Here is a 14,447-nt window from a genome sequence, read left to right as displayed (position 1 = left end):
GACCCAAGTTGTGTGATCTAGATGTCAAACCATGGATCCAATTCGATGGAGATTCGGACTGATGGATCAAAATTATGAACTTCGATTATGTGACGTGAGTTTTATGATCCAAATGTTGAAACATGAATCCAAGCTATTGGATCCCATTTGTTAGATCTAGATTGTTGGATCTAGACTAATGGACCTAGATCATGGATCTAAACCAATGAATTTGGAAAGTTAATGTATTTTTATGTTTCTTACTATTATTCTATCAATCACTTTTGGAGAATTTGTAGATGTTTGATAACACTAGGATGCACATATTTAATTTGACTGATTCTTTCCAACTGTCCAATGGACATTGCAAATTACAACATGCGAGGTGTATTGTGTGTGTGTTGTTGCTTTCCTAGCTTTTCCAAGGTACCAAGCATTTGGTCAACTATATGTACATGTTTCATGTGGGCTCAATGATATGTTCACTACACTACAAAGGACTTTGGGTCATATGCCTTTGAGAAGAGCTATGAGCTTAGTCTAATCGAGGCTTTGCAAGAGGTATAATAATATAATTGGGGTCAAATATGTCCATCTCTGTGGGATTTTAAGGGTTACAGGGAGTTTAAAAGGTTTAGAGATGTGCATCCTAAGATCATCGGTATGGCCCTCATTCAAGGCAAGTAGGATCCACACAATACTTCATTATCATAGCCAAAGTGTTGCAAGAGTTCAATAGTCGGATAGGATTAAAGCTCCTCCATAGCTATAAGTAAGCAACAACCTTTTGGTTGTCATTTTCATTTTCAAATCTATATGCATTGTATCATTCTTCTATTGTATTCAATAATTGGTCCAAGTAGGACTGTGGTTTAATAATTTTTCATCCTATGAGTCATCCCTCATAGTGATAATGAGTTTTTGTTGCATGTGGTCAAGGGTGGCTAGTCATGAAGTAATAATCCCCAACATGGTATCAAAGCATATTATGTTTTTCAACATGGCATCAAAGAAAGGTTGTACCATGGTCTCAAAGGCAAGTTTTTGAAACCTTTTGAAGACTATGTCCACTAAATGAAGGAGTTTATCTTGACTTGAGGAAGCTCAGTGTTCAATTAGGTTTCAATGTTTGCCAACTCACTAAAGATTCACCTGAAGATATCTAGGTGGTTGCCCTTCCCCAAATTTGGGGAGACTACAAAGCATGACAAGTGAAATCATCCGCTATGGAAGATAAAGGTCAAGAACCACCTTGTTTTATCGAAGGTGTTGTGTAGATCACCATCAAAATGGAGTTGAGACCCAATGACATCAAGAACATTAGTTGTGACTATTGTAGCGGGTCCAATTGTAGTCTAGGATTAGGTAGTTTCATTTTTATTTTTGTGTCAACTCTCTTGCCCTTGATACCTACATTTTGTACCATAGTCATTTTTTATCTCTAGTGGTCAAAGTTGCACTATAATCTTCGTGTGAGTGCTTGTACCTTACTAGTTTTTGCTTGAGAGAATTTGATTTTTTCTATTGCCACATATTACAACCGTAGAAATCATTTCTATCTCTTTTATTTTCCCAATGATGATGAAGAGGCAATGGACATGTCATCAACACTAATGTGGGATTATCCTTCCACACATATACCTAGCAAGACATCAATAGAGGCATCAAGGCACTCAAGGAGATGTTAGACGTGAATGATGAAGCCCAGGTCTTGGCTTTGAGATTGATATTACAACATGAGGATGGATGAGGGAGATTCAGTGTAGGACAACATCACGAAGGTGAAAGTGGTCTAAGATCAACTTATGATAGTTGGTTAGAGAATAAATCCCAGATTACGTGGTTGTTGTTGGACATAACTCCCCAAAGCTACAAAGTGTCATGATGATCATGATTGTATGATATAGGTTGATGCTAGTATCATTTGAAGAATTGGTTTTGTTTCTCTTGCAAGAAGAGGCTTGTGAGAATAAGTTTAATGGATTCGAGAGATAAGCCATTCCTAGAAGAAGAAAATGGCAACAACAAGACAAAATTTGCAAACATTGTGAAGGAAGACCTACTCATTGCCTTCGTCGAGCTTATTGAAGGCTTGAGACTTCTTTGATAGAGTGTATACCCGCATCAATTAATTAAAGTCTTCTTTGATAGAGGCTTATTGATGGCTTGAGACTTCTTTGATAGTGTGTATACCCACATCAACTAACTAAAGTCTTCAACAAATATGCAAGGAAGCACTCTGATCTTGAAAGGGATCTCATGGGCTTAGCTCACAAATATCTAAGTGAATGAATGCACATGGTTCCATGGTGTGTGGACCATGGCCATTGTGAAGACTAAATCCTAATGATGCTTGCCTTTCATGCAAGCAATGCACGCTTAATGACCGTGGAGAAATTATCAAAGTTGCCATACACCATTAATGAATTTTGTATTCCATATAAAACTAAGTATTTGGCAGGGCCAAGGTCCTCATGCCACAATTCTAAGGCATCCTTGTTGTCTTTAACCAACATAGCATGTATCCTATAAAAGCCTTCCTCCTCTAGCCCTAGCCCTCTAGCAATCACTACTAAGTACTCATGTGGATTTGGGTTGAATCATCGCATAATCTTCATTGAAGACCACACTCGTCCCATTTCTTGCAAGTTGGAAGATGCTAATAGATTCTATTGGAGTCTTTGATGTTGTCTTGAAGAGCACTATTTTGATTTCCTTATGGGAGAGCTTTGATTGTCACTCATAGTGAGACTCAATTCAAAACCCACTTTGGTGGTGGTTTGAAGCCACTCTCAGGTCTTTGACATGTGCTTTGATGCACTATTGTGTGCATACAAATCTTCACCACCCAAAGAAGGTACAACGTGATGCTAAGAAGAAGTTGAAGTTGCTTCAAATAGATAGAGCAAGGGGGTTTACATCAATAGAGTTCAACAAGTACTATGAGAAAATAATTTAACAACTAACAATGGCTAAGACATCACAACAAAACAGGGTAGTTGGATTAAAGATCCAAGCAATATTTAACATGGAGATGAGCATGTTGAAAGGGAAGAATCTTTAAAGGTCATTATGGATAGAGGAGGTGGACATTTCTATGCATGTCTAAACCAAAGTGCAACAAAGGAAATTGAAGTAAAGACCCCTATGGAGGCATATTCTAGAAAGAAGCCCATGATTGAGCATCTCGAGGTTTTTATTAATTTATTTAGTTTGGGCAAAAATGTTTATTTGTATTATATCATTAGATATTTGTAAGTTGATGGCCATGAGATCCCAGAGTACTTCCTTGCATTTATCAAAGACTTCAGTTAGTTGATGTGCGTATTCACTATGTCAAAGAAGACTTCAGTTAGTTCATGTGGGTATTCACTATGTCAAAGACTTCAGTTAGTTGATGTGGGTATTCACTATGTCAAGCCTTCAAAAATCTCAACGAATGGAGGCCTTCAGGTACAACATGACACCAGAAAGAAGTTGAAGTTGCTTTGAATAGATTGAGAAGTGGAGTTTGCAAGCTCAATAACTTTTTCTCATTTGGTTGAATGAATGGTGGTCCTAAAAGGTTAGTATTTGGTGAAATTTGTATCTTAGTTCACCCATAAATGGATGCACTAGAAGAACTAAATTCATACATGTGCAATGGTCTTTGAATAAATCCCACATTATTTATCATTTTGCATTGGTTCCTTTTAGAGTCACTACCTTGCACAACGTGGCCCATAAGCATGTCAAAGGTGGTTCCATTTCTTAATCCACAACATCAAACCCTCTAAAGCGAGCCATTTTTCCTTTTGCTTTTTTTTCCCCATTCTGGGCCTCTTTGCATTGGTTTAGGGCACACAAGTTGATGAGTGTGAAGCAGGAGGCAGCAAAACACGGTTGCCAATTTTTTCCAAATTTTGATAGCTTCCACTTGGTTAGATTCTAAAAGACATGAAGGTCTTCCAAAGAAACCAAATGGTGCAGATCTATTGCAACCACTAGAGTTGCATAGCAACTATGAATAACTCAATGTTCCATGTTAGGGCAAAACACATGAAGGTTTGCTACCACGTCATCAAGGAGTTGATCTAGGCCCGGGCATCTTAGCCAACAAAGGGCATAGGTGTACATTGTGTTAGTGAGAGGGGGTGTTAGAAATAACTTTCCCACATGTAAGTTTCAATCATCGACCAAGATAAGTGATGACTGGCAAGTCATCGAATTGAACTTGACTATTTAACTTGTCATGTCATTTCATCTCTAGCACAATTATTTAGTAGTTGACACATTTTCAAACAAAGTTTGATTAATAGTGGTTGACACATCATTGGAGTGAGTTGGACTGGCAATATGCACAACATCATCAATTTCATGTCTTTGTTGATTAGGATTTGAACTAATGGCACATCCACCAATCCTCTGTCAGATAAAGGATAAGCCTACAAATGCATAGGATTCCTAGAAGGCAAGAGTCCTTAATCGGATTCACAAGATAGGTTGATCTTCAACCATTCATGGCGATGAGTCAGGATTCATTTAAGGATGACTATCCCAATTGAGTTGTAGGGGCAAACCACCTTGACCTTCAAAGGAACATGTATCATTAGTCAAGGACTAGCGCAGTTGTTGCATTGCTTATTGGTCAATCGGGAAGGAAGCTTGTTCTACGTATAGTTGCAGACACGTTTGCACTAAACACACAATAGAAACTTTCATTCAACTACACTCGTGGAGTTGACACTCAGGCACTATATGACTTAGTCTAGGATTGAAGTCATGGAGTGACCTTAGGGAGTCACTCACATGGTGTGTGCATGAACTTAAGGAGTTGCAAGCCACAAATCAAAACTCCAAGAGTTAAAGCACCTAGTTGCATAACAACGTATGGGACTCTATTAAGTAAAGTCATTTGAGAAGTGAGTAATTATGTGAACTTCAGGAGTTGCAAGCTACGAGTAAGCCAAAGCTCTCACAACTCGCAGGTGAGCTGGAGCAATTGGTGAGTTGCAAAACAAGTAAACATGAGGATCCCACGGAATCAATTGTTCAGGCCATACAAGATACACACAATCTCTTCAATATTGCAACCAAAGTACTGCTATAATAGTTTGACAATGGTTGAATAGGACCAAACTTGCGTGATAGTTATGTGCAATCAAGAAGCATATTTTGTGCAATCTACATTTGCAAACTCACATGCATCGTCTCTTGCTATTCCTATATTTGGTTGAAGTAGTACTGTGATTTGCGACAAGTCATGAATGCATATGATTTTTGGCTACATGCACTCGAGGGTAGTTGGTCATGGGCAATAATAATCCTCAACATGGTAGAATGGCATATCACAATTTTCAACAAGCTAGTCAAACAACAAGCCCATGTTTCATGCAAGGATCTAGGTTTATTGCTATGATTGTAAGGTTGAGACTACGAATACACCTTTCAACCTAATATATGGCCTTGAGGAAATTTCTCCAATAGAGTTCTCTCTCCTAGTCTACGAAGTATTGTATAAGGGTGGAGAGTAACACCCTATTAGAAAGATTGCTAGAATTGGCAATAGCAAAAATGAGAAGAAAAACATGATATGACTAAAACCTCAAGCAAAAAGAGTTTAAGGACGACCAATGATTTGTTTTATCATAAAGAACAACATGTGTCAATTTATAGAGCATTATCTCACCCTTAGAGTTGATGATATTATACGTTTTCACACCAGAGTATAAACTGCAACTAGAAATAAATATTTGGTATCCTCATCTAGTACGTAGATGATCTGATACTCTTTGGCATCAAGTATAAATTGCACCAATAAAGGACAATTTCATAAAGTGTCCATAATGCTCCATATAGTGTTTCTTCAATTAAAGTAAAAACTAGGTACTAATAAGCTTCCTAAATTTCCATTCTCGCACATCAAAATAATTCTACATTACTACTTAGCCATATCAATAAAAAATAGTTGTCCTAGTTTGTAACTTTGCTACTCCTCACCTCAGCTCCACTATAGTCACTAGTAGCTTCTCAGCAAGCCTATGTGGCATCACATTGGGTGTCTTCAAATGTATGAGTTGCCATGAAAATTCTTCATGCCACAAGCTGCTTTCTCCATGACTTGGGTGCCACATAGAGATGTTACATGCCAACACCTAAGATAGACTAAGAAATTTATTAGCAGCAGTGATCACTCGAAGGAGTCATGTCTTATCGCCAAGTATCACCCCTATCAACTCCTAACATCTCCATCATGTAGCTCTTGAGCAACATAATCAGTATGATCACTTTGGGCTAGTTGACTTGATTGTGCACAAGGAGCTAATTGATCCCTAGTTGGTGCTAGTAAAGTACCTAAGATCATTTCCCTTGGAAGGGACAAATAAAACAGTCATATGGGGTTTAGAGCATCATTGAATTGTTATTTGGCAGTCCCTCTTATATCTACACACATTTGGAACTACTAGGATGCTTATCACCACAACTAAGGTCTTCAATACGTTAGAGTTAAATCCCTTAAGATCTCTTGGTATACTAACAAGATTTCCTCATCAATGTAGGTGATCCTTGAATTTAAGCTATTCATGTAAATCACAAATATGCCTAAAATCCTAGCGGCTTCCCTAGCCATCCTCGGAAGGCCATGGATCAAACAAGCCAAAATTATGCAATATTGGGAGAAAACAAGGTAGTCTCCATTGACCTCCTAGGCATAGTAAGGTGCTATTAAGACTCCTTGTTAGCATAAGAGCTGGAGGACATACATACTCTAGGACAATCTTCTCAGCTAGACTTGCAAGGAGCAAGTATGAGCCAAGTCATTAGCAAGAATATAGTGGTCCAACTACAACAACCAAGCAAGAAAGAACTCAACGTACTACAACTCCAATAGTGGCTAGAAAAATATGAGAGAGATGCTCAGTCATTAGGGGAATAGCAACAATTAGAGTGCTCCAACTACAACAATTATGTAGGAGAGAACTGGGCATACTGCAACTCCAACATGTGTGGAAAAGTAAAACACCAAGGATTTTGATTTTAAGTAAAAGAAAGAAAGGAGCTTCTACTCATCAATCTACCTCTGTTGATGGATTGGGAAGATGGGGCAGATGCATGGGAAATAATGGGGCGACATTGAGGAAACCACAAAGGCCCTAGTTAAATCCAAACATGTGTGTTTTTCACACATTTGGTTGTGATACAAACATGTATGCTAAGAATGATTGGCCCCCAAATTGGACCTTTCCACCTTCATATGGAAGTGCAAGTTAGATGCCTTATAATTGGATCAAAATGAGATTCAACATGGTTGCTCTCAACTAGCCGACGAAACCATGTAAATCAACATTGCTCATATGAAGTTGGGTCAAAATGTGCCTCCAATGGTATGGGTTTTAAAGCAATTTCAACATAGATTGCTACGAAAGAAGAGAGCTAAGCCCAACCAACCACGTAAAAATCATAAAATGACTATCACAAAGACAAACTAAGGGCAGGGGCCATGACTACAAAAGGGGGGTAGACGGATTTGCAGCAAGTTGATTCGGCACACTTCACCACACGTACCCAAGCCCTACTGAAACACTCATCAATTAGTCAAAAAGCATTTGCAATCGTGAAGCTGAGAGGTATGAGACGTGGTCGATGCAAATGAACGAATGATCATCTCAGCTGGCCGCTATGTTTGAACATGCTCCCAGAGCAGCTTGGGGGTGCGGGCACAAAGCCTAACTCATTGGAAGAGTTTAAAGGCCCATTCCCATTACTAGTTATGGAGCACTAGTTAAGGCTCTTAACGGAGTGTCCACATTAGTGTGCATTCCCATTAGCATTTTTAGAATGTAGTTAAGTTAAATCCCCTAACTGCCCATTAAAAATGTTTGTAAATTTAACCCCTTCAAAATAGGTACTTTAAGGACTTTTAAGAAGAGAGAGAAGTTGAAATGTGAAAATTTAATGGTTAACTTAAGGGTGAGCTATGGGAATGATACTTAAAGCAAGATTCTTGTTAAGAAAAGTTCATGGTCAAGATCAACTCGAAACTATACAACATGGGTACTCGTTTGAAAGGTCTTGAAAAGAAGAATCCATTGTGACCTTAACTTTAAAGAAGTGACTTTGGATCGATGAGATAAACCATTTTATATTAAAAAATAGAGACCGCTTAGTGCATAACAAAATGGGAATGTAATTTCGATTTTAAGGCTAACTTTAACTTAGGCAAGGTTTAGACTAGGCCGACGGAAGACCTCCGAAAGGAATGCTGAAAGGGCGTTCTCCCATGTTGACCAATCAAAGTCGCGGGTGCGGATGCTCAAAGGGAAAAAAGTTGTCTGATGTAAGAAGGCTGCCCAAGCAAAGGATTTCTGAAAAATTTGAACCACGAATGAATTTTATTGGGTATTGAACTTGGGTAACGGTGTCTACACCCATCTCCTCATCCACCAAGCCAATAAACTATTGTTGAAATTAAACGCTCAATTGTCTTTTATGTCTTTTCAGCTAGGTGGTGTGACCCACCACACAGGCGGTCATGTCCTCCTTTTTCAAAACCTTGAGGCCTTCCGCTGGCTTAGTCTGAACCGGGCCTTAAGAGAACTAGTTATGTTAAGCTCACTAACATAAACTAACTCCTAGTGGGGAAAGGCACTAAATAAACCAGGGTCTCCACAAGTGGAGGAATGGGCTAACGAGAATAGGCTCCCGGTGTCCATTCTCCAACACAGTGGGAACGTGTCCTGTGTCTGTATAATTATCATCCTCTGCCCTAATTTCTTCCTCCTGCTAATCTTCATCAACCGGATAGAGATCTGAAGATCAGTACTATGGATCCCGGAAGCTCGATCCTTGCTCAGAGCTTGCGGGAACGCATCACCCCTGCTCTCATGGTCCTTCCTACCCCGGCTGTTGAGGAGTCTTGCCAGAAGAATAACCTCAGCTTCTTGGACTTGCTGCGCGCTTTCAGCACCATAGAGCAGATCGATGGTGCGTCGGCATATCTCCTCTCTCGGACGTACGATCTGTGGCAAGCGTTGTTGACAACAATGCGGCATTTTCTCATCCTGAGATTGTTTTGTCTGCAGTTCCAGTACGTACTGCCAGCGACCAGCCGTACAGATTACAAGAATTCCGCCTCCGGTTATTTTATGCCGCGGATATATGCCAACCAACAGCAGAGGTGTGATCCCATGCCCTTGTTATGCTGGCAACACCTGAAAACAATGGATTTTCACTAGCGAGGGAGATCTAGTGAAAGTATGAATTGAGCTGAAACCATAAGTCGCTAAGCTCTCTACATGAAAGTGTGCTATCACATCCTTTCGGGTAAAGCTAAATCTTAATTTGGCACGAATTAAGAGTTGACTTCACGGTGAGTGGAGCTATGCCATGGTCTAAAGGTGGGAGCTTCTAACTTCGGATAGCTTTCTCAAAAAATCCTCACGGAATCAAGTGGTTAAATGAATAAAACCCAGCATGGGAGGAATGGTGATTGTGTGGGATGCTTGCCAAGCCCGTTATGCCAAAGAAAGAAACAGAGAGGTGTATCTACATGATCCTCTTGTGCCCCATTTACACCATCCTCCCGTCCCTGATTGCAAAGAGAGACAAAATTGTCATTCGAGAACTATGAGAAGTACTGATCCTCATGAAATAGACCTTGATCCTTTGGTATCAAGCTCGTTAGCAAATTTACATTTTTGGCAAATGCTTTCTCTTTCCTTTGGTAATTCAGCAAGCCACAAGGTTTGCATCTTTAGCAGAGGTACAATTGTTATTAACATTTGTTATCCTAGTAGTATTTGGGGATATCATTTGTTTATACGCATGACTTCATGCCCACGTGGAAGAGAAGTTTTGTGGCAGTCATTACCATCCATGAAGACGTTCATTGGCAAAGGATTGTGGAAAATTGTTGTAGGCATATCCACAAAGCCTCTCATGGATGCCAAGATAATCAAAGAATGGGAGACAAGGTAGATGAGTAATGTCCATTCTTAGTGTAAATACCAAAATTTGCCTCATTAACTATACAATGAGTGTGATGACTTGAGCAGAAGTTTATTGCATGACAACGATCAAGTATATGATTCTTGTGACGCAAAGGACATCTTCACTCTTTGAGGATGAGAGGCAAATTCACTCTTTACTCATATCACCCAGCTCAAAGACATCACCTTTGTAGGACTTGCTACATGACAAAATTCCTTCTTTTTGACGCACTAGTCGATTGGCAGCATTGAATGCAAGCACATCTTAGGCAGAAGGCAAAGCGGAGTGGATTCTAGGCGTTAAGACGTCATGATGCTTTCACACCTTATCCGTTTGAGATAAGTGCTGTCCACGGGCATGCAGTGAGAGAGGTGAAACTGAGGATGGAAAGAGCTGAGATATGTAGAGAAGAGCTGAGAAATAGAGCTGCAAACTGAATAGCAAAAGCTGCTGAAACAAAGCACCAAAGCTCAAAGCTACTGAAATAGAGCACCAAACCTCAAAGCTACTGAAACAGAGCACCCTATTTTGCTGTCCACAATCTGGGGTCTTTGTAGCACTTGGTCACGTGGGTGGCCTCCGAAATACTTGCTATGCTCCAAATTGCTTGGGTTTTTAGCCCCTCATAGTACCTGCAACAATTAATTAAAGCGCACGACCATGGCACCCATTAATTGTTAGCGCTTTGCATGCAAATAATAGACTGTGGACTAATCCTAGTCACAGGTGGGGGTCCCCACTGAACAAACATGTGAACAAAACATAGAACACAATTCTTGGTCTCCCTAGTCAACCCTCTTGGTCGTAATTAAGGAGCTTTGACCAATGGTCGTGGCACCTTAATTATGGCCAAGTCTCTCCAACTGAAGCTGGCACATCTCTCCAACGGAAGTTGGCACAACTTGGTTAACTGTAGTTAAGCCTCTTGGCGCATGCCAAGTCTCGTTGACCAAAGTCAACACTCTCTGACCGTAGTTAGCTCTGTGGTTCTCTGATTAACCACAGTTAACTCTCTTGGTAATAAACCAAGTCTCCCCGGCCGAAATCAAGCTTACTTGACCGGAGTCAAGTATCTTTGACCTTAGTCAATTCTTTGACCATCAAAAGAACTCTTTGACCATAATTAACACATATGAAAACTCTTGAATTATGATCAGATAAATGGTCAACTGTACTTTGACTTAGGATATTTACATTGTGGTGACATATGCTTCTCGGAAAGTTTTGTCTGAGTCAAAAAATATCTCAGACTTTGGTGATCTGTCTTAACTGTAAAGTCTGCATCCAAAAGATAATGCTTCCATGTATGGATGGCATGAATTATAGCACAAATTTTGTCATGTGAACTCATTTTACAAGAGCTTCAAGCTCATTCCAAAATGGCAACATGCCACTTGTAAAAAAACTAGACTAAATCCTATTAGATGCCTCTAAGGGCATGTCATGTGCACGGATTAGTATCTGACGTGTACTGGGTACACAAGACTAGCTCAGGTAGCCTGGGGAGGCTTAGAGCTAGGCAGGCTTGATTCTCGAGTTGAGTGGCAAGGGTATGAACCAGTTAGAGGTCTTCGCTATTTTTGGCGCTTGGGGCCCGAGTCTATAAAAGGGGCCCAGGGGTTCAGTTCTCAGGGAGCTGATGGGAGCAAGTTTCGTTCTCGGGTGCTAGGTCTGATCCTGGATTGAGTCGCGGACGCACGCCTGCATCATAGCGTAGCCCAAGGCCCAGTAGCAGATCCCAGGCTTCACAGCGCCACTTGGTGGTATGGGACACCAGGCTGGTTAGGATCTGGTTGGGAGTTCATGCCAGTAGCTCAGCTTGTGGCTCGGAGGGGACATCTCCTGATTCGGGATTACGTCCCGTAGATGTCATGGTTGGGTGGTGAGCAGCCTGCTCAGTTTTCTCACGTTGTGTGTGTTCTTGTGTTTGCTTACAGATCAGAGGTTTCAGGAGTGTTGGGATGTGTCAGTTGGTATCAGAGCCAGCTCCTGAGGTAGGAACTTCTGTTCCAAGAATTTTGGACGATTTGTTCCTCCAGGTATGCCCTAATTTCGAAATTTGTGCTGCAAGTTCTTGTTTGGTTCATCGGTCATGGGAAGTGGTGAGAATTTAGGAAAGTAGGAAGAAGAGAGTGAGGATGAATTCGAGATTGCTGAAGGTTTAGGTGAGAGAGGGTGTGAGGTGTAGCTAGGAGAGAGTAGAGAGGATTGGAGGAGAGGCGTGAGAGGGGCTGTTGGGTAGGCAAAGGGTTGAGGGGAATCCTAGGGGATCCCGTGTTTTGGTCAGGGCTGCGCAGTGGGTTAGGTGACGCAAGTAGGTGGGCCATAGGCTGGAGTGTGATTCGGCCAGGCAGGAGAGTGCGCCATAGGCTGGAGCGTGATTCGGCCAAGCAGGGGGGTGCGCCATAGGTTGGAGCAGGGTGCGGCCAGGCTGCTCGGGGAGGCTGATGCGAGAAAAAAGCACCACCCTCCAAGTTGGGAGGGGTGGGCGAGAAAAGCATCGACCCTCCAAGTTTGGGAGGGTGTGCATGCTAAAAAAAGCATCAACCCTCCAAGTTTGGGAGGGTGGGCTTTTCTAGAAAGCATAGCTTCCTAGAATAGCTGCACCGTCTCCTTTATAGCCTGGCGAAATCCCAAGCTTAGCCACAGCTTATGCTAGTGTGCGCAAGAAGATCCCTCTACACCTCTAGTGGATTTTCGTCACCTAGGTACGGTTCGCAGCAGATTACCGTATGGTACAGCCAGCAGCGGTACCAACAGGGGGAGTCTCCGGGTTCACCTACTCGAGCTGATCATCAGCTTTGTACCCCTTCTTCTCGGCCAGCTTCTCTTCTTCCGTCACCTCCTCTTGGGACAGTTTTTCTCTCTGCTCCACTCTCCTTCAAGCTTCGATTCCACCAGTCACTTCTCTCAGTTCACTACTCTTTTCAGATTAGATTTCAGACATGACTGATTCTGTAAATCCTGAGTTTGCGAGGGGTGACCAGGATTTGGACTACCCTGCGGAGGAAGACCAGGGTCTCTACGACGATCTGATTACGAAGAAAGCCTTCAGTGAATTCACCACTGCTCTTGATGGAAAGTTTGAGCAAGTTAATGCGAATCAAACGGGGTTGACACAGCAACTCCAAGGGATTCAGACTATCCTCACACTTCTGACTAGCACTGTTCAGGCACTCATGCATGTGGATGCCATGGCTTCAGTGTTAGGTCCGAATATCACTCCAGATCCTTTTCCCGGAGATCAGAAGTCTCGTACCAAGGAGGTTGTTGACACTTGGTTGCACAAGTGGCAAGTACACTTCCAGTTTCACCTGTACCCAGATGACAAGAAAATACAGCTTGCTGCCGGGTTCATGTCAGGAAAGGCTTTATTGTGGTGGGAGGAACTCCAACCCAAGCCTGCAACATGGATAGATTTCGAAGGGGTCTTCAAGAAAGAGTTTCTGAAGACAGAGGAAGATTATGATATCGTAGGCAAGCTCAAAGCTCTCGATATGTCCAAGCTGAACTTGACTTTTGAGGTTTATCTTCAGAGGTTTCGAGATTTGTAGACCAGAGCTACAAAGATGGATCCAGTGACCTTGTTAGGTTTCTTTGTGGATGGTTTGCCTGACTCGTACAAGTTGCAGATCAAGAACAACAAGTGTACCACGTTGCAAGAGGCCATGAATTACGCGCGTATTTATGATGATACCATGGCCAGTGCAAAGGGAACCACAGTGTCCGACACGAGTGGGAAGAAAAACGGAAGTTCTTCTAGTCTTCCATTGGTACCAGGGAGGCGAAGTCTATAGACAATGCCTCCAAGAAACACTTGACTCAGGTGAAGAATGGTCGTGTCCGTTTCCTTCGTACCTTGAAGCTAAAGAAGGAAGGACGTTGCTTCTTCTACGAGGAATGGGGCCACACTAAGAATGATTGTCCTAAGCGCAAGAACGAAAAGCAAGCGCTAGGACCGAAGCTTCGGGCGGGTCCGGGTACCAAAGCCAAGGGAGCGAACCAAGTTTCGATGACAGGTGTTTCTGTAAATGTCATTACCTGCCCACTTTCTTGTAATTGCACTTTTAATACTTCGTTATTTGGTTCCCATGATCTTTTCCGAGTTTATGGAGAAGTTAGGGACCAAAGAGTTCACATTCTCTTTGACTCGGGCAGCTCTCACAACTTTGTTAATTACAAACTTGTGCAGAAGATGGGGCTGTCCACGATACCTAGCGATCACAACTATGAGGTGCAGCTTCCAGTTGGGAAGCAATTATGGGATCGCAAGATTGAAGCGCTTTCTATCCGGATTCAAGAATACATAGGGGCTCTTATGTGCTATGTTGTATTCAGTGTGATAATATTCCCTCTTCTCAGGGACCTATTGTATCTGCGATGCAGCTTCGGAATATATTAAACACTTCTCATCATGATGTCTATCAGTGTGTTTTGATTCCACTTTTTCATTTGTTGTCTTTGTAAATAACAAGAATGATTTAAGTGTGTTTGAACAC

The 14,447-nt window shown here is 41.7% G+C and overlaps 1 protein-coding gene across 2 annotated transcripts in view; it reads left to right on the top strand.

Moving 5' to 3' along the window:
- The first annotated feature begins 8,735 nt into the window (after positions 1-8,735).
- Positions 8,736-14,447, top strand: part of LOC147893584 (Tetratricopeptide repeat (TPR)-like superfamily protein) — a 140,856-nt gene continuing 135,144 nt past the window's right edge. For both annotated transcript variants that reach the window (XM_087385700.1, XM_087385699.1), the window contains exons 1-2: positions 8,736-8,943; positions 9,042-9,136. In XM_087385700.1, the coding sequence (XP_087241826.1) occupies positions 8,784-8,943; positions 9,042-9,136 (255 nt within the window). In that variant the 5' untranslated portion in view covers positions 8,736-8,783. The remainder of the gene's footprint in view (positions 8,944-9,041; positions 9,137-14,447) is intronic.

This window comes from Dipteris shenzhenensis, chromosome 15, assembly GCF_047967505.1.
Source record: "Dipteris shenzhenensis isolate YYH24624 ecotype China chromosome 15, Dip_SZ_1.0, whole genome shotgun sequence".
NCBI lineage: Eukaryota > Viridiplantae > Streptophyta > Polypodiopsida > Gleicheniales > Dipteridaceae > Dipteris > Dipteris shenzhenensis.
This window is presented reverse-complemented; position numbering and strand designations above follow the sequence as displayed.